At 33.1% G+C, this 19,144-nt stretch overlaps 3 protein-coding genes across 7 annotated transcripts; all 3 read right to left on the minus strand.

The window, feature by feature from the left end:
* Positions 1-5,227: 5,227 nt before the first annotated feature.
* On the minus strand, positions 5,228-6,477 carry LOC123214304 (pentatricopeptide repeat-containing protein At4g35130, chloroplastic-like). The gene is made up of 3 exons (XM_044634064.1): positions 6,180-6,477; positions 6,024-6,115; positions 5,228-5,530 (listed from the first exon to the last, which is right to left on the minus strand). The coding sequence occupies exons 1-3, from the start codon at positions 6,475-6,477 to the stop codon at positions 5,228-5,230; spliced, it is 693 nt and encodes a 230-aa protein (XP_044489999.1).
* Positions 6,478-9,695: 3,218 nt separating this feature from the next.
* LOC123212706 (putative F-box protein At3g16210) lies at positions 9,696-13,234 on the minus strand. Of its 5 annotated transcripts, none has more exons than XR_006501601.1 (3): positions 12,999-13,228; positions 10,056-12,274; positions 9,696-9,928 (listed from the first exon to the last, which is right to left on the minus strand). XR_006501601.1 is itself a non-coding variant. In XM_044631847.1 (3 exons), exons 1-3 carry the CDS (start codon positions 13,005-13,007, stop codon positions 10,204-10,206), a joined length of 684 nt encoding a protein of 227 aa, XP_044487782.1. In that variant the 5' UTR covers positions 13,008-13,234; the 3' UTR covers positions 9,936-10,203. The 5 variants fall into 5 exon arrangements, 2 of the variants coding, with proteins under 2 accessions (XP_044487782.1, XP_044487781.1); XR_006501602.1 differs by having other exon boundaries at positions 9,696-9,952; XM_044631847.1 differs by lacking the exon at positions 9,696-9,928 and having other exon boundaries at positions 9,936-10,223; positions 11,620-12,274; positions 12,999-13,234.
* Positions 13,235-14,363: 1,129 nt separating this feature from the next.
* LOC123212885 (DDB1- and CUL4-associated factor 8-like) lies at positions 14,364-17,801 on the minus strand. The gene is made up of 5 exons (XM_044632112.1): positions 17,555-17,801; positions 16,904-17,155; positions 16,411-16,554; positions 15,277-16,023; positions 14,364-14,731 (listed from the first exon to the last, which is right to left on the minus strand). The coding sequence occupies exons 1-5, from the start codon at positions 17,675-17,677 to the stop codon at positions 14,525-14,527; spliced, it is 1,473 nt and encodes a 490-aa protein (XP_044488047.1). The 5' UTR covers positions 17,678-17,801; the 3' UTR covers positions 14,364-14,524.
* Positions 17,802-19,144: the final 1,343 nt, after the last annotated feature.

A 19,144-nucleotide genomic window follows, 5' to 3' on the forward strand; every position in this document is an offset into this window, starting at 1 on the left:
ATCAACGAAACCGACACGTCGTTCACACTTTTATCTCCAATTTGGCATTCCCTCCCCGCATAGAGGACATACAATGTTTCAGGCCCATCAGGTCAAAAAGTCAACTTCCAATGAGAAAAGCAAGCATTCCGTTAAAAAAGGAGGGGAAATTGAAATTTTTTCCCTTATTTGAATTTATGTATATATTTATATCATATTTTTTATATTTTAAATATTTTTATTATTTTATATGATAGAATATTTAAATTACTCTTATCTTCAACCTTGAGAAACCAAAATAAAGTTTATAGTATTATTTGTTTTTAACACACTCTAAAGAGAGAATATGTATAGATATTTAGTATCAGTATTAGAAACAAGATTTATACATATGTGTTAGATAAGATCAAGTGAATTTAAAATTATTTAGTTTAAATTTTTTAAATTAAATATACAAAAATTGTAAACTCAATTGATCTTATCTGTCAAAATTTCGGTTGGCGTCAATCTCATATTAAAGCAACATATGAAAAGATAATCAAGAAATCACCCATAAAGAGCATACACTAAAGTACTTAGTGTTAAATATGTAAAGAATATATGAATATATATATCCAAATAATCAAAATAAAAATCACATGGGTTTGCAGGGAATAACTTGACTTACAGGGAATAATTGTAGAGGAGAGATAATGTAATAATTTGTGCAATAGTATTCATGTGAAGTAAAATTTCATTTTAGCATATATATATATATATATATATATATATTCATCTTTAACACATTTATTTTAAACATAAAGAGAGATCTAAAGTTAGCACAATTAGATACAAAAAAAATTTAGTGAGTAATTGACTGACGAAACTTGTTGGATCTGTAGAGGCAAAATAATGGTAGGATAGCAAGTAAGTTTTTTTATAAAACAGAAACATAAATGTATTGTATCGTATCAAAATTAATTTAATTTAAATTCTGTTTAAATTAATTTAATTTAATTATATTAAAATTCAATTAAGTAAATCAAAATATTATCAAATGTTACAATTTTAACAATATTATTAATTAGTCAATTATTATAATTTTAAAAATAAAAAAATATTAAAAAACTGATTTTGATTGAAAAAATTATTTTAAGAGAGGGGTCCAACCCCTTAATGTAAATTGACAACCAACCCTTTTTTTAAAATATAGGGGTTTAAGGCCAACCCTTGTTTGCCAACCCCTTTTTTTTTTTTTAATTTAGGGGTTGACGTCAACCCCTTAATTTTTATAAAAAATGGTTGGTGGCAATTTTTTTATTTGTTGTTAAGCCAAAATTTTTTATTTTGACTTAATTTATTTATATTTAAATAAATAAATATATTTTATTTAGAGTAAATATTATTTTGTTAGAATAAATATTATTTTCTTAGAGTAATTTATATTTAATTTGGTTAGAGTAAATATTTATATTTTATAACCATTAATATATATAATATTAAATAATTAAAATAATATGAAATAACAACATTAAAAATAACATGAAATTGAGTGGAACTTGGTTCCAAAAATTTTCTAAAAATGAATTTTTGTATTTTATAACCATCAGTATAATATTAAACAACATTATAATAACTTTAAATAATAAAAATGACATGAAATAATAATACTAAATAACATGAAATTGAGTGGAATGGAAAAAAGTGCAAAAAATTTCAGTTTGAGTGTTTTTGAAGCCAAGCCCTAGGCAGGTTGGTGTCGAGTTGACGCCGTCAACCCGTTCTTTGTCTAAAAATTTTTCAGACCATAATTTTTGTATTTTTTTATCATCAATACAATATTAAACAACATTATAACAACTTTAAACAATGAAAACAATATTAAATAGTCAAACAATATGAAATCACAACAAAAGTAAATTTCACATGAAATCATAAATATGAATCTACCATATATTATTTTATTCTCAATTATTCATAAAGAAAACACATAACATATGAACTTGAATCAAGATTAACCTATATGTGAATGATTTTACTATGAAATCTTTACAACACATGTTAATTCTCTAAATAAATCTATCAATTTTCATCTCTTCTCCCTTGTGTCCATTTTGAATCCTTTATTATAGCTTTCTCATAGATTTTATTGTTCAATCACATGTGTTCTGTGTTAAAAAAGTATTTTTTTTATGTTACAGAGATTTTTTCCTCATTGGAATATTGAAGAAAAAGATTCTCTCATTCTGCATATTGAAGTTAAATCAATGGGGGGTATACACAGTTAAAAAAAAAAATTTCAATTTCCCTAAAAACAATCATATAATCTCCCTTGCATAAAGGAAAGCAACGGCGTTTGTTTTATATTTTATTGTTACGAATATAATCTTTGTGGGCAGATATATTTTTAATGTAACATTCTTATTAACAGAGTAAAAGCAAAAGATGGAAGTTGAAGACTCGAAGTTGGATTATATGTAGGATTTTTGTTTCAATGATGCTCTTGCTTTCTTTGAATCCATTTCCTCTTACTAATTTTGGTCACAAAACTTAATTAAAAAGTTGTTTAATTACTGTTTATTACTGGTATAACAATTGTATTAATAGTTAATACAATAAAACTACGTGTATTATTTTTTATACATAATTTATATACATAAATAATATATTGTCATATGATTGAATGATATATCATCATATGATTAAATAATTAGATCATTTGGTTGTATTATACATCAATTTTGATCTCATTTCATTTTTTTTCCGCTTAAACCAGGGAACATCTTCATACTCTAGCTCTTCACTTACCCTCTCAGTCTCTCACTATCAGAGACAAAAACCCAAATATAAATAATATAAACAAAACACACAGATAAATCATCTCCCTCATATATATATATATATATATATTCATATATTCTTTTTCTCTTTCCCTTGCTTCTTCTTCTTGATCGTCCAGTCAACATAAAGCACCTTCCTTCCATGGCTCAAACGCAAACGCATCTCATTAAAGATCCTAACGCAAATCTATCGAATGATTTCTCGTTGAACTCTGCCTTTCTTATACACAACGGCTTCAACAACAATTCAATTACTAAAGGGTTTCAGATTTCTGATATAGAGATGATCAAGTTGCAGCCCGCAACCTACACGAGTTTAAAGGATTTGTTACCGGCGTCGCCTCCGTCGATGATTTCACCCACCATCAATTCCAGCTGGAGTGAGATCCCCATTAAAAACCCTCTTGTTAAACACGCGGCTCTGGCTTATTTACAGCCCATGTCCACCCCCCCGGATGTCGGGGACAAAGGGTTGTTCGGGAAACTCACGGACTCGCTTTGCTATCAATGTGAATGCTTTTCGTGGATAAACGACGTCATTTTTAGGAGTATAAAGGAGATGTTTTGGGATGGACACATTGAGGAAGAAGATGACGATGATGAGAAAACTGACTGAGAGGCGCAATTTTGGAAGTTAAACGTTTGACTGGTAGATAGCTCAACCTGTAAATATCAAATTCTTTTTTATTATTATTTTTTTTAGGTGGGTTTCTGTTTTTTATTGATTATTTTTGGGTGGGTGATGTGTGATTAAACCTAAAATAGTATGCGATATGAATTCTCATGGATTTTTGTAGTGCATATTCTTTCCGTTGTAATCCTTGGATTGCAAGAATGGTAAGAATTGGGTTTAGTCGAGAAGAGCTGGCATAAGTTGAGATTTTTTATTCGAAAAATCTAGAAATTTGAGTCTTTGATTCCATGCACAAAATGATTCCCCGTATCATACAGTATACAATGTTATATGGATACCAAATAATATATATCTTAAGATATATTAAATTAATATAATATAATAAAATTATTATATAATATGGATTGATATATCTTATTTGAAAAAATAAATATATAATAGAAATGTATATAAAATTTTTTAAGATATTTATGTTATTTTTTAAAATAATTTATTAAATTTTTTTATTATTTTAGTTTTTATATAATATATTTTATGATATAATATAATATGATTAAATTTGATTTTTGATAAATAATATAATGTGTGATTCGACTACCAAATGCACAATTATCAAATGCACAATTAATAAAGAGATATGAAAGTGACACCATAAGTCTACTCTCGTCTAGACTTTACCATCAATCTCGCGGTGGCATTTCAACATCATGCTCTAAAATCCTCTACTGCTCTTATAACACGAATGGTGGGTGGACAAGGTGGTTTTTCTTCAACTATATTTTATGTTTAAAAATAATTTGTGGGTATTGAATTTTAAAAGAAGGGTGACACTGTGGGTTTTTCAAATTTCATGGGGAAAATTTTGACATTTCAGCATATTTTGGTTGGGAATATGTCTTTTGGCCTTTAAAAATAATTTGTGGGTCTTGAATTTTTTAAATTTAACTGGTTGGTAGAATTTTTGGGCCGTTAAAAATAATTTGTGGGTATTGATAATAATAATAAATAGTTGCGTTCTTCTACCGCATCACAATTTCTTAGATGCTTATGTGGCGGTTTCACAATGAAGCTGTCATTTTAAATCTCATCCGTTTTGATGGAACTTTTTGGTGAAAATTCATTTTCACTTTATTTTCTTATTGCATTGATTCCTTCCTTTCTTATCCATGCATTTGTATCCATCCTTATACTTTTTTGGGAAATTTTTGTGGGTTGTTGGGTGAGGATAAACAATTGCTGAGATGATTATCCTTTGATATTATATCATCATAAAAGTAGCATTAATTTGTGATTTAGAGGTTTGAGTAATATGTCAAAACTATTCTTTTCCCTCATTGGGCCTCCCTCAGCAAGATGTCTAGCAGGATTTTCTACAATTTATGTTGCCTGCATGCCACAAAAACTGCAGTCACCAGTGATCTCCACAAGAGCAGAACCCATTTCTGAAGTGGTGAAAGACCTTAGGATCTCGCAGTATTAACTCTCTTCTGGTGATTTTTGACATCTTTTTGGCAGCACTATGACAATCTTTGCATATTCTGGTGTTGTTTCATAAAAGAACAGGATCTCGAATTCTTGATTAGTTGTGGAAATCAAACTGAAACAAATAGCCAATTTTCCTATGTGATTCACAAGTGATTTTTTCTCTTTTCGTCATCAAGTTTGGTGGACTGAACTTGGTTAGACTGTGAACATAAATGTCTTCCCCTATCTGCCGACCTAGAATGTCCAACTCATTATAAATCCTGTAAAATTTTCTTTGTGTTCTCAACCATGCTGGGGCTAATAGTTTTTACTAGTCCTTCATTCTCTTAATTATCTGACTTGCATCTGCCCACCTCCCAGCGTCTGTGCTATCGTGGTCCCAAGGTAGAATATGCCTTGTGGCAAATTCAGCTGAGACCATGTCATTGTTTACTGTGCTTGCAGTCAACAAAGAACCCCATTTCCTGGCTGTTGGGACCAGTGGCATTTCTTCAAAGAAACGTTTGGTTTGGTCAGTATTCCTGCTGCGAACAAGAAGATCAATAATACAGCCATAGTGCTCAATTTCAGGATCTATACCATCCCCTTTCATTGATTCAAAGTAATTCCAACCCTAATCCACCATGCCAGAAATGCTGCAATGTGACAGCAGAGAAACAAAAGTACTCGCATCATTCATGCCCTTTTCCTTCGTCTCAAGAAAAAATTGAATGGAGATCTTCCCCAATCCATGAATTGCATAGGCCACAATGATCATGGTCCATCAGATGACATCCTTACACAATATGCCATCACAAAGTAATCTAGCAGCTTTGAGATCTCCGCATATTGCACACATGTAAACCATTGAATTTGTAAGTGCAAGTTTTATGACAAAAGCATGGATTTGCCTGCCCTCATTCAATGAGGCAATTGCAGCATAGGAAGGTAGGATGCTTGCAAATGTAACTGCATCTGGTGTAAGAGGTTCACTCCATTGGTCCAGAAACACTTAACAGTCTTCCTTGTTCTGCCCATTCTGTATGTAAGAAGCAATCATGGAATTCCATGTTACCAAGTTTTTTAAGCCATGCTTTCAAAGATACATTCTGCTGTTTTCAACTCACCACACCGTCCATACATATCAACTGAAGCAGTTTCCAACAAAAACTTTTCCTTGTGGCATAGCCATGAATAGTTTTACCTTCTAAGACAGCTCCTAATTGGAAGCAAGACGGAAGCAAGTTAACCATTGTAACAGCATCTGGACTCAACTTATCAACCTCTTGCATAAATCTCAAGCAAGTATATAACTCCAGAAAACGAGTACTTAGCACATAAACCACCAATCATTGCATTTGAAGCAGCAATATTCCTTGAAATAATCCTATTAAAAACCCCCTCTGCATAATACATCAGACCACATTTGCCATATATTTCATTAAGTGATGTTTGAATCATACTGTCTGTTTCAAGCCCACTTTTGATAACATGGCAATGAATCTCCTTGCTACTTTTCAGAAAATACTCAACAGAACTAGCACCCACACCACCAATCACACTAAACTCATCATGTTCCATTCCGTAATTTTGCATTTCTTGAAAAGGAAAAAACTGAAAGCGCTTAAACCATCACTAACACTATGGATTTTGAAATGTGTTTTTAAAACATAAAATCTCCTCTTCTGTGACTCAAATTATCCAGTGACAACCCCAAGTTTCATGAAAATAACATATGCCCCTCTTTTTTCCGCTTCAGATGCGTTGTGGGTAGTTACTATCATTGTCACTTTCGCTTCTCTCTCTATTTCCTATTTCAGCTGTGAGTGGGTAGCATGTGCCTATCTTTTAGGCAATAATTTTTCATTTTTTAGCTCATGGCCCACTCCCATAATTTATGCTGATTGTATGCAATTTCTCTTGCTTAATTGCAATTTAATCTCTCAGTTACCCCCTAGCGCCATCTTCTTAAATTTATCATAGCTGGGCGAAATAGATCAGGTCGAGGAAGGGGTAGAGGCCGTGACGAAAATCAGAATCATCCTTGCAGAGAATTATACACAGACATCCAACCACAATCCACCCGCTTAAAGGACTTTGCTTTAACTTTCTCTCCTTCAATCCCCACCACACGCTTTATTCATTAACAGGGATGTAAAATTATTAGCAATAATCTACGATAAAACTCCATTGCTTTTTCAAACAAAGCATTATTTGTAAACCCTCTTATCACAACATTACATACAAAAGAATCCACATAATTCATCTTATCAAACAGATTTATTGAATTATCCAGCGACCCTGAATCAATAAACCCACTTAGTGCCCGTGTCAGTGAGAGAACTCGCTGCTCAATTTCCCTTGCTTTTCGAAGTTATTAGTTTATTTTTACGGAGATGGGTCGGTTTTGAGGTTCTTGAATTGATTATATCAGTTTTTGGGGTTTTATGGTGCTTCGAGAAATGTTCGGGGTCGTGCTTCTGGCGTCAAAGAAGCAGCTCTGAACAAGAAGGGTTGGTGGCGCTGGGGTAGCTTGAGCTCAGTGGATTTTGGTGGGGGATTGAAGTACACGGTTAATTCTGTTGTACTCATAGCCCCGACAACTTTAGCATTAAATATTTTAGAGCAAAAAACATTTTCCTACCCAAAGTTTGGTCTAAAAACCCTTTACCACCCTAGTTAGCACTTAGCATGTATAAGGGAAAAACTTTTGAAGATACATATGTTGAATTGTTGATGGCAGCCATCTTCAATAGAGCTGGCTAGCTGTGTATAGTGTTTGTGGTTGGTTGTGCAATGTGAGTTGAAGGGAAAACACACTCAAAAACAATGTTAGTGTGCTCTTGTACTTATTTGGTCTTTCGTTGAAGATATTATGGAGTAACCCAACAATTCTTTTAAGACCTTTGATTGAATAGACTTAACAAACCAAATAAACAAACAACCACAACAAAATATCAACAATATTCTGTGGTCCATTTAAAATGACTATATTTTGAAAACCTATTGATTTTAATTATTTTATAAGATTAAAGAAAATAACTTAGTTACCATCTTATAATTTAATATAAAAATTAATAAATTGAAAATTTTGGTCAAGAGAGTCACCGAAACATCAACCGACCATGGTGGCTAGACACCTTCATCGGCAGAGCATCCTATGGCAATTATGAGGGTGATGGATGAGTACCATTGGAGATGGTAGACTTCAACATTACAAGATTGGTCGTTTGACTTCAATAAAAAAAATCACCCAAATGCCAACTCCATATTTGGTTAATTACTTACTGCTGGTGGACTAGTGTAATAGAGTTTGGCTCAGAGCTCTTCAGGGATGCTTTGGAGTACAGGACGCCAAGCATCAATTCGTTTGTTCTTTGATGCAATATTCACTCTGGGGTGATGCTTTATCTTCAGAAGATTTAACCTTCTTTCTACAACTGATGAGGATGGCGAAGTTGAGGGTGGATGAGCATTCTTGTTGCAGCTACCTCTCATGGCTTCAATCATTTGCTTTAAATCTTCCTTTCTCACTACAATTTTCATCCTCACAACTCCATCTTCATTGCTCTCAGAAACAACTCCACCGTAACCATTCACTAGAGAAATGGCTTCCATTACATTGCTCTTCATACTTGTCTGGTTTCTACCTTCAGTCTTCAACCCCATCTTAATTTCTTCTTCAAGTATATATGTATATATCCGCCATAGATATTTTGATCTATCTATATATATATAGAGTTCTCAATTCAATTGTATGTTTGTTCACCAATTGCAATCGTTTTGTCATTTGACTTCAATTTAAAAAAAAAAAAAAAAACCCAAATTCCAACTACTTATTCTGTGGTTGGTTGCTTTCAATTACATTCTTTTGTGCAAATTTTAAGAGAGTCAAAATGTTCTTTAATCCCTGGCTTATCTTGAATTTAGTTGATTGTTGAAACTGTCATCAGGTCAAATTGATATTCACCTGCTCCATACCATAGCTATTGAGTTGGTTGGTTCAGATGGTGGTCAATGTAGCTAGCGAGCTGTTAATAGTCTGTCAATGATGAATTTAATTAATTATATCTGTTCTACCAAATTTCCCCACTTAATAAAGTGATTATTTTTCTGTTCAGTTAGTTAACGAAGGCGTTAGTTTACAATAAGATATAACGGAGAAAGTCTGCCTAGGATAGGATTACCATCCTAATTTAAAAGAATATGTTAACAATTTTTTGTTGATTGCAACGTAGAAATGAGGCTATATGTTTAAATCATTTAAGTTTTTCCCTTTTAATTGTTTTTAATTCAAAATCATACACGCATAAAAATATTTACTTATTTATATATTCAAAGTGAATACGTATAACTTTTTTGTTTTTTGAAATTTCATATTTTGGCGGCGAAACGAAAATAAACGTCTAAAATAAAACTCATTTCACATTAAATTAATTTTATAGATTGACAACTAGGAAGGAATTTTGGAGGGTATTAATAATAATGCAATGGTTTCTTGCTAGTAAGGGGGGTACTTTTCCAATAAGCATATATAGGTTTATTTTAGGGGTGGAAAGATCTTTGGACGAAGGTTAAAATTTTCTTAATTTTCAACACATATAGTTTTACCAGGCATGAGAATAATTAAGCAATTTCTGTTTTTGTCCATCCAACTTTGATCTTTTCTGATGGGCCACCATTCTACTACCCGGTATTATGGGCATTGATATGAGCAATAATAGAACTAACTTAATCTGACACATTATTATCCTCCATGTTTTCCTTATGCTCAAACTGTTCTTTTCTCATGGAGCTGATACCGGAAATCTCTTGCTTTACTCAGATGATTGCATTCATTCAAAGTCTTGTAATAAAGATACTCCTTCAACCTCCAAGTCACAAAATCAGTGCTGCACAGGGGCAGTGGCCTAGTTCTCTGAAACTTAGTATCTACTCTAATGTAGAAGGTGATTCTGGTTAGCCTTCATTTAAGCCGATGAAGCAATGTTACCCAATCAGTGTGCCCAGGAGAAATCTAAGAAAGTTCTTGCTGGAGATGACAGAAGGATTTATCCTTAATTCAAAGTTTGCCTCCATTAGGAATTACAAACAGTTAACTAAAATTATACAGTCATATTCATTAAGACAACTCTCTACATAAAATGTAATATCTTCACCTTTTTTGTTTGACTGCTGGAAAGTGTTAAGAGGTATTATATTGTAGCGTGCCCAAATGCTCGAAGCATATTGTTCCTGAAGAGACCGAACAAAGTGTTTCTTGCTGCATATGTCGACTCCCAACAGCCAGTATCAACACTAGAAATTTTATGAGGAGATGTTGAAGTCTGACACAAAAGCAAATTAAAATCATCTCAGTAGAAAGCCAAAATAAAAATTATGTTTGCACCAAATGTTACCAGTGAGCATCGGAAATAATGTGGCTGCTTGTAAACTGTATTATGCAATATTCCAGGTATCTTTGGAGATTTTATGTATAGAAGATTGTCGACATTATTATCAGGACTTGTTCCTTGGAAAACCCAATAACTAGCCAGAGATCTAAAAGCTTAAGTACAGATGATGAATCAACACTCACCAACTACATTAGCAAAATTTATGAAGTTCCATCAACCATATAAACAAAAGCATGATTATTGCTATCTGATTGACCTTACTCCAAAAGTTAAAATCAATTCCAAAAGTAAGAAGCATAGAACATAATGCAATCAGTCATAAATGCAGAAAGACATAAAAATCAAAAGCGAGAAGTGTTTTGCTGCAAAGAGCCACGACAAATATGAGAATCAGAAGTTTTGAGTCAGAACAAATTGACATCCAAGTCAAATATTGAATGATATTGCGCTACATTATGATCTAAAGGTAATGCTAAAACAAAAACCTTACCTTAAAAAAAGTGTCAGCACATCAGATAAATGAACAGTTCCATCCTACCTCTTGTGGAAAATATCCACACTTAAACAAAAGACAGAAGCAATATGCTTTGAGAAACAGAATTTTATAAAACAATGATACAGAAAAATATTGAATTTACGAACAATCATCCAAAACACTGTTAAAGAAATTGAATAGAGCAAGAATGAAATATGTTTTATTTATAACATGGGGTAAAACCATATAATGGAGGACATTCCCCTTCAATGCCACAGTTGATGTCAGTTGCTCAACCCCCCTCTCAAAGGAGCTCCAAAAATAAAATTAGCTTCTGGCCTTTAATCACAAATTGAGGCTGCTCAACCCCCTCTCAAAGGAGCTCCAAAAATAAAATTAGCTTCTAGCCTTTAATCACAAATTGAGGCACAGGTGTGATTATGCTGTCCACAAATGTCAACACTTGAATTGAAAAATAAGGAAGGTGAACATCAAGGCACTCAAATATCTCTGTATTTGGATCGTATGACAGTAAAGCATTGCCACAATGTTCACAATTTCCTCGTACAAGAATTTCTCCCTTTGTTGTGAATCCTATAGGCAACCAAAATTTCTGAGCCTTTTCAATTATGCATTGCCTAGTCCAAGACTCAATTACACCATACTCCTTCATTACCCATAACTCATAAGCGCGAAAAGAATTACAAACAGTACTGGCAAAAACACAAAGACATCCATCTAGAACATTCAAGTACTTGGCATCATCATCAATGGATATTGCATCCGGCAACATAATTGTGTGAAAAACCTCCTTGGAGAAGTCAAATGAGACTATAAGCCAAGTGCACTTACTGTCAAGATAACAGCTGTACCGAGCACACCAATGCACAGATCCCTTGACAAAAACAGGACAGCTAATATAACTACCATATATCTCAATACTTCGAGGAAACCCATCACCAACAACTTTCCATGAATTTGTCCTCAAACTGTAGATTTCAGCCTTTGCATTTGCAGAGATAGTTACCACTTTGAAGTCATCAAGATATCCACTCATTGAATTGATACCAAACCCTAGATAACGAGGGTTATATGAGGGTTTGGGAAGGGTTATGTACTTGTTATTCAAAGGATTCCACATATAGATAAGGGAATGGTCAGCAGTGCTGCAGAAACAGAGAATGCCATTACATGAACCTAGCAAATCTAAATCTACAAGTCTTGTAGCAAAAGGGGGATCATGAAGATTCTCAAACTGCTGACATTTTGGGTGGTAGAAGCCTAAATATGAAGGGCTGACACCATACCTAAAGATAAGGAGACGAGGTTTTCTGTTGGTTTCATTAAGATGGAAGCCAACAAATGACTGGCTCATTATTATGTCATTCCATGATTTACACACACACCGCAATCGAGCTAGATTCTTGATTGACAGTCGCAGAAAGATATTAACCATAACATCATCTGGTAGTCCAAATGAGTTCCTCGTCTCTCTCTCTTCACAAATCTAACAAATTTCAAAACAGTAAGCATTATCAATAACCATTCTGCATAATAAGTGATCACTCTTTGTCACAATATAAATTCACCATAAACTTAAACTCCATGATATCTATGTACAATACAGTAATACTAAACATCCAAGAACCATGTCAAATTTTTCATCCTCCCAGCATGCAATTCTATGAGCACCACCATGTCTTTTAACACTTCAGCAAATCATAGGCATGTCAGTGCGGCATGGGAAGACAAAAACTTAGATGGGAAATTCAGTGATACTACTTGGACGTGTAGTATTATTTATATACAAGCCGCTGCCAGAATCTAGTAACTTCGTTAAGTACAGAAATAAATAAGAGCAACAACCCTGCTAACAAACTTCAAAAAAAAAAAAACATAGTAAAAAATTAAAACATCAATCCCCAAAAAATAAAAATGATTGAAGATGTAGTAATAACACAAGAACCAGGCAAGATTATACAACTTGAACTAATCAGTTCGGAAATTTTACCACCATGCTAAGGTAACCAATTAGTCAATTTGCATTCATATAAATATATAAAAAATTAACCTTTGATAGTGGGATCAAAGAATAAAGATATGATTGATATACAAGCTAAGAACAAGAACTAAAGTTTACTCTGAAACAGATATTCTAGCTCATGCATAGCAATTGGAAAAAGGAAAAAAAAGAAAAGATTTTAAAAGCTCAAAGGATGTAATAACTTTACCTTCTTCATATGGTCTGAGATGTTTGAAGACTGCCTTGAATTGCGCGGGTTTCCTTTAAGATTCCAAGTAGGGTGTTAGAGAAAGCTGAAGATAGGGGCTCTACAGACTCTCCAGAGAGAGAACGAGAGAGAAACTGTTACTTTTCTTGAAGATAATAATAATTTGCTGGCAACGACATCGCTTTTGGGTGCGATTCGATTTTAGTCGACTGTTGTCTGAACCATTCGTGGGTCGGTATGGTTTTTTCTGTTCGTAATATCCAAACGACAACCCGTAGTATATACAGTAGTATCAACGGCATGTCGTTTTAATGATTATTAATAACATGAAAAGCGTAGATACTCTCCGGTTTTTGCCGAGGGAAAAAAAATACCTTCATCAAATTATGACAACGGCGTGTCGTATATTGATCAAATAAAAGAATGACATGTCGTAGAACATAAAATAAGACGAATGAGCACAAATTCTTTTTAAACTCCTTTATACACTTGAATCGATTTTAGCTTGTGTTTATAGAATATTATAAAATAATTGCAAAAATCATATTTCAATCCAAGGTTTGAATTATCGGAGTAATCACTATTTCTTGTCAATATTAAGAACAAAATAAATATTTTAATATAAAAATAGAACGATAATTATCGATAATCATATTTTAATTAAACCGCATTCACCATGAACAATCAAATGTTGGCATAGATTAACATTGAAATTGCTTCTTGTGTTTGGGAGATATCAGTAGAAATTGGGTTTTAAGCATCTAAAAATGATTAAATGTTTTTGAAAAACATTTTAAATGTGGTTTGAATATTTCAATTGATTTGTTTACTTTGTAAAATTAGCATTAATATTCACAATGATTTTTCACGATATTGGAGGTACAACTTTACAAACACGTTCATGGCTTGAATCAATAAATTGAATTTATGATTCGAATTGATTATTCAAATTCGTTATTCAGATTCATAATTTAAATTTACGATTTATTTATCAAACAATATTATTTTATCAGTGAACTAGAAAAACAAACTCAACTTTTTTTTTAACCAAACTATAACTAAAAGGTGTTCGAATTTAGTTCAATTCATCTCTATCTCTACTTGGATTGGTATTTTCAAATTTAAGGTGCTGAAAAAAAAATTGTTTTACAAAAACATTAAGGGTGAACAGTGCCAAGTGAAACCGATACCAGAATTGACCGAGTAGATCAAGGTAAGAATATGTCCAGATTGGTTTCGGTTCCGATTCTTATTTTTGAAAATTGACTGGTTCCCATTTTTGGTTTTCAACAAGACACCTGAACTTGCTTACCGTTAAGTCAAGTCATATCTTTACAAAGAATAAACACCAGAAAAAAACAATAATAGATCAATGGGGAAGAACTTGAATAATGAGTAAACAGTTAACAAGAAGTTGCAAACTCCTACTCAAAACAGTTTTATAACTATGCTATGTACAAATACTAGCATTTTTTTCCTAGTCCAAAACAATGTCACAGCCTGGTTCAGAAAACCAAATTTCATGGTTAAGGCCCTTCTCCTGCATCCGAAGATGTGTCACCGTTGGCATTGAATGTTAATAAAAGCTCTCTAAGTTCCCGATCTGCAGCTAAGCTTTCACCAACATGCTCTGGATCATAATCGGTCCTCTGCCTTTGCAATGAAAACAATTGCATCATCAGGTCATCCAGTGAAATAACAGAGTGCATCCAGCCCCTGGCCTTTGGTTCGAACTGGAAACCAAGTGCAAAATCACAAATGGTCATTATTGGCATTATCACAGCCTCAAGCAAAATAATCAGAATCTTTATTTGCTTTTCCTCCTATCCACCAATTTTTAGTCCTATAGAGGTTCTTTCCAACAATGGGGATACAAGTCGAACAAATAGGATCAAGTGTTTCTAAATATCTAAGATCTAAAGCTCTAAAAGATAAGGCTTCAGCTCAAGTACTAAAGAGCCGCTGAGATCATTTTTGATTCGACCAAATGTCAAAATTTTGAAGTTTGACAAGTTAAACAACAAGACAACAATTTTATTCAAAAGCTATTAATCCCTATTTGTCTTGATAATTACACTTATGGCATGAAGAGGAAAGAATGAATAAGGATATGCACTAAATTATCCAATCTTACGGATTCAATGTCAGGAATATGAATGTCATAGAGATTCAACGACTTATAGTGCCTTCAACCATTTTTATTAACCCCTAGAACAATTATAATGAAAATGCTTTTGAAATTTAGCACGCAAAAATTAAATTTATAGAAAAAGTGTACCTGTTCAATCTTTACAGGCAAAGTAGCTCTCTCAATAGCCTCCGGGGTCCATATCTTAATGTCACTTTCAATTCCACTGCTTGCAAGCACTATGGAGTGAGGATGAGGCTCAATACAGTTTACCACGTGCTTGTCTGCTTTCATGACATGGATGAGCTCTCCACCCTTTTTCTTCCAAATGAATATTCGACCACAGTCTGACCCACTGACCACATATTCACAATTTGGCCCAAAGAAGTCCACACCTTTTACTGTCACACAATTTTTGTGCCCCTTGTAAACTTGGGGAGTAACTATATCACCGACATCCATAGTTGATGAAGGTGAGGGATGACCAGGTGCCATTTCACTAGCATCACTCCCAGTAGACAATGGAGAAGAAGGCACAGGGTTAGGACCCAATCCCATATCCTGAGTAAACAAATAGATAAATTCATCATTGTATGAAACCAGAAGCTCACTCTGATTTGAGAAGGCCACGCCAGTTATTCCAACTTGGTCATCGCCAATTAAATTTGGAGGACAAAAGTAATCAGCAGGTTGACCAAAATCTGTAGAACCATCCCACTTATATTTGCGAATATCATAAAGTCGAGTATATTCGTCCAGTCCAGCAACTGCAAAGAGATTTGGGTTTCTGGGATCAATTGCAATTGCATTTAGATTTACTACTGGCATGTTACTTTTTCTATCATCAACTGGACGGCAAGTGAAAAGTTCAGTAGCAACCCTGGTTCTCAAATCAATCTGAAACATCATTGACAATTATTATATCAGACAAAATTAAGCAACACTAAAACCCACAGTAGAAATCCAACAATTAGAGGAAAGGTCAGCATTTGCCACTCAAAGCTGATAACAGGGGATTGTCTGACTACATTTTTCACTTCAAGATGATCAAGTTAGAAATCAAGCAGCTAGTCAAACGAAAATCAAGGAAGGATCCAAATTTTTATTTGTTGCATGGATTCTGATTCAATACAAAGCCATTAAATGCATCGAGTCAATAACACCATCATTCTTATAACCATGGCAATATGTTCAGTCTAGACTATGCCTGCAACAGAACTTGGATTATCGGATGGGAAAAACTATACATTAACCTACAAATTAGTGAGAGGAATCACAACTTACATGTTGCACCAGTCCATCTTCACCACAGGTATAAAGTATATGAGGGCTTCCAGGCTGAATAGCCAATTTATTTGCCCGTCCTTGATGTTTGGCAAGCAAAGTAGTCTCCACTCCACCGCCTTCCAGAATTTGAGCATGACGAATCTAAGAGCAACAAAAATGTTATTTCAAACTATACAGGCACAAATCTATATGATAAAATCTTTAAGGGATGAAGATAACTATTCATCTTCAACAGGATGAAAAAGTAGACAAAATAAGACAAAGAAGCAACATAATCAAGAATAACAAAAATCTCTAAGACCAACAGAAACTTGTCTAGTAATTTGAAAACACAAAACTCTTCGTCTCCTCAAAGTCCGCATAACAATGGTCTAAAGAAGCATGGAAATTGTTAACCTAAAATTTATAACAACACGACCGAATGACAGAAACCAGAGTTTCATGTAATCCTATTAAAACTACAATACAGTACTTTCAAAAAAGTAAATACCTGCCCATCAGCAGCACAGGTAACAATGCTGCGATCATCTGCAAAAGACATAATTCTCGCCTGGAAAACATTGTTATAGTGACCAGAATCGAATGAAAGTTTGACATGCCCAGTTACCCAATCCCAAAGTATAACCCGCCTGTCATCAGAGCCTGACACCAGAATATCACCGTCTGCATTGAAGCTTACTGTGTTCACACAACCTTGATGTTTAACAAGCTTCTTGTAAATATCAAGTCGACAGACAAGATCCTAAAACATGAAAAAAAGTAATATAATAATACTAGCAAGACATCTGTATACTATTCACATTGAAAACAAATCTAATATAGAAATTTTTTCAAAACTATTTGCAACATAACTTCCTCACTAATCCATTCAAGGTATAAAACTTTAAGCCCATAAAAAAACTGTAAAAAAAAAAAAACCTTTTCTTAGTTATAGTAAGATCATCAAAAACAATTTATTCCGGTTAAACAGCTACAGTGCCAAGAATCTCACCACAGTTTGTTTTCCGGGAAGTTAAATCAAATTGATTAATTAAATTCAATCATTTAATTTCAGAATGATAAGATACGAAATCTAAAAACGAGAACATCTACAATTGGATAAAAACAGGAATCAGAGTGTCCAGGAGAAGCATAAGCAGACCTCAGAGGCACGACGACGGTACACGAAATTCCGGGTGGAGAGAAGGCCGAGTTCGCGTTTCCAAACATCGACCACAGTGGCTGGTGAGTCTAGGATACTTCTAGGTCTCTTGTTCTTGCTCATTCTCAAACAAAAACAAAAAAGTAAAAAATAAACTCATTCGACTGAATGGTGATTCTATTTAAGAAAGTGAGTCGGCAGTGCGTCCATCAGCGAGCTAATTGTTTTATGTCCAGGTGACACTTGAAGGAGACAAAATCTCATGATTGAATTTAAAGCGTCTGCATTAAAATGGATGTGCTGCCAATTCCTGACACGTGTCATGTTAATGAATTTTGCTCCTTAATCTATGTGACAGACAGTATTAAATTAATAAATAAACATAATTCTTGTAATAAATTGTGTCATCGAGACATGTCTCGAGTGTTCGGTCAGAGCCACAGCCTTAACTCAGTCTGAAAATTTTTGGATAAAATTTTTAATTAAAAAATTAATGTAAATTATATAATTAGTTATGTCATGTCAAATAAAATACAAATACAATATGTGATGATATGGTTATTATGAATATAATATTTGTAAAAAAATTTTAAATATTAGATATATAATTACTAATGAAGAAGTCAAATAATTAACATAAATTACATAATATTTAAAATGAATTTATATTATCTTCATCTAATTAACATGTTTTATTTATTAATTAACATAATGTAAAGTCATTAAAGATGAATAATTCATTGATTAAAATGGATAAAATTTACAATAAAATTTAAAATTTTTATTTATCTAATATAATATTTGTGAATTGATTATTAGGCTGTTTAGTGTGACCGATTTAATACTAAAAATGATTTAATTTAAATAAAGATTTATTTTTAAAAAAATTTAAAAAATATTTGTATAACTTTAAGAGTCTTATTAGGTTGATTTTGTGTCAATTTGACATTTTCTTTTAAAAATTTTATTCTAACTTAATTATTTTGTGTCGTATTGAATTATTGGACGGTGTCATTGACACTCTGATACATAAATAAAAATATATAATATTAATGGGAAATTATAAGCAATTTTGGAAAACCCACTTTTCAAATTTTAAACCAATGGCTATTACCAAGTCCCAATAATTTATGTGAAGTTATTGATTGGAATTACATAATTGTTTCATTCAAAATGTAGATTTCAGTGATAATGATTTATTTATATTTCTCTGATGTTTGTGTTTGGAGTTTGGACAAAGGGTATCATCGTGCCAAAGGTTTTGAATGCAGAATGTCACAGTGCTTCAAAACATGACAACTCAAAAAGACAAGCACAAGAACAAAACTTAGAATTGCAGTGACAATTTTGGCAACTAATGAAATGGGAATGTTCTTGTAAAGATCTAAATACTCCCCTCCACCACAACCCCACCACCACACGCCCCACCCCAACCACCCCCCAATTTCCGAATTGTGAAAAAGGGAATTGTAACAGTGCCGTAAGCTTAACACAAACCTTAGGTAAACTCAACTCCGAAAAACTCATATTTTTTTATATAGGGTTTAGGTCTCATACGTTACATTCAAAATCTTAATATAACTCTGTATT

This window comes from Mangifera indica, chromosome 4 (assembly GCF_011075055.1).
Source record: "Mangifera indica cultivar Alphonso chromosome 4, CATAS_Mindica_2.1, whole genome shotgun sequence".
Classification (NCBI taxonomy): domain Eukaryota; kingdom Viridiplantae; phylum Streptophyta; class Magnoliopsida; order Sapindales; family Anacardiaceae; genus Mangifera; species Mangifera indica.

What these genes read in the sequence shown, in the direction of transcription:
- LOC123212885 (XM_044632112.1), bottom strand. Translation starts at nt 17,677, where the DNA reads ATGAGCAAGAACAAGAGACCTAGAAGTATCCTAGACTCACCAGCCACT. An exon ending in ACCGTCGTCGTGCCTCTGAG is followed by an intron (nt 17,156 to 17,554) that starts GTCTGCTTATGC and finishes TTCATGTTTTAG; the next exon opens with GATCTTGTCTGTCGACTTGA. An exon ending in CCTGTGCTGCTGATGGGCAG is followed by an intron (nt 16,555 to 16,903) that starts GTATTTACTTTT and finishes TGTTGCTCTTAG; the next exon opens with ATTCGTCATGCTCAAATTCT.
- LOC123214304 (XM_044634064.1), bottom strand. Translation starts at nt 6,477, where the DNA reads ATGGAACATGATGAGTTTAGTGTGATTGGTGGTGTGGGTGCTAGTTCT. An exon ending in GCTTGAGATTTATGCAAGAG is followed by an intron (nt 6,116 to 6,179) that starts GTTGATAAGTTG and finishes GCTTCCAATTAG; the next exon opens with GAGCTGTCTTAGAAGGTAAA. An exon ending in TGATATGTATGGACGGTGTG is followed by an intron (nt 5,531 to 6,023) that starts GTGAGTTGAAAA and finishes ATGGTGGATTAG; the next exon opens with GGTTGGAATTACTTTGAATC.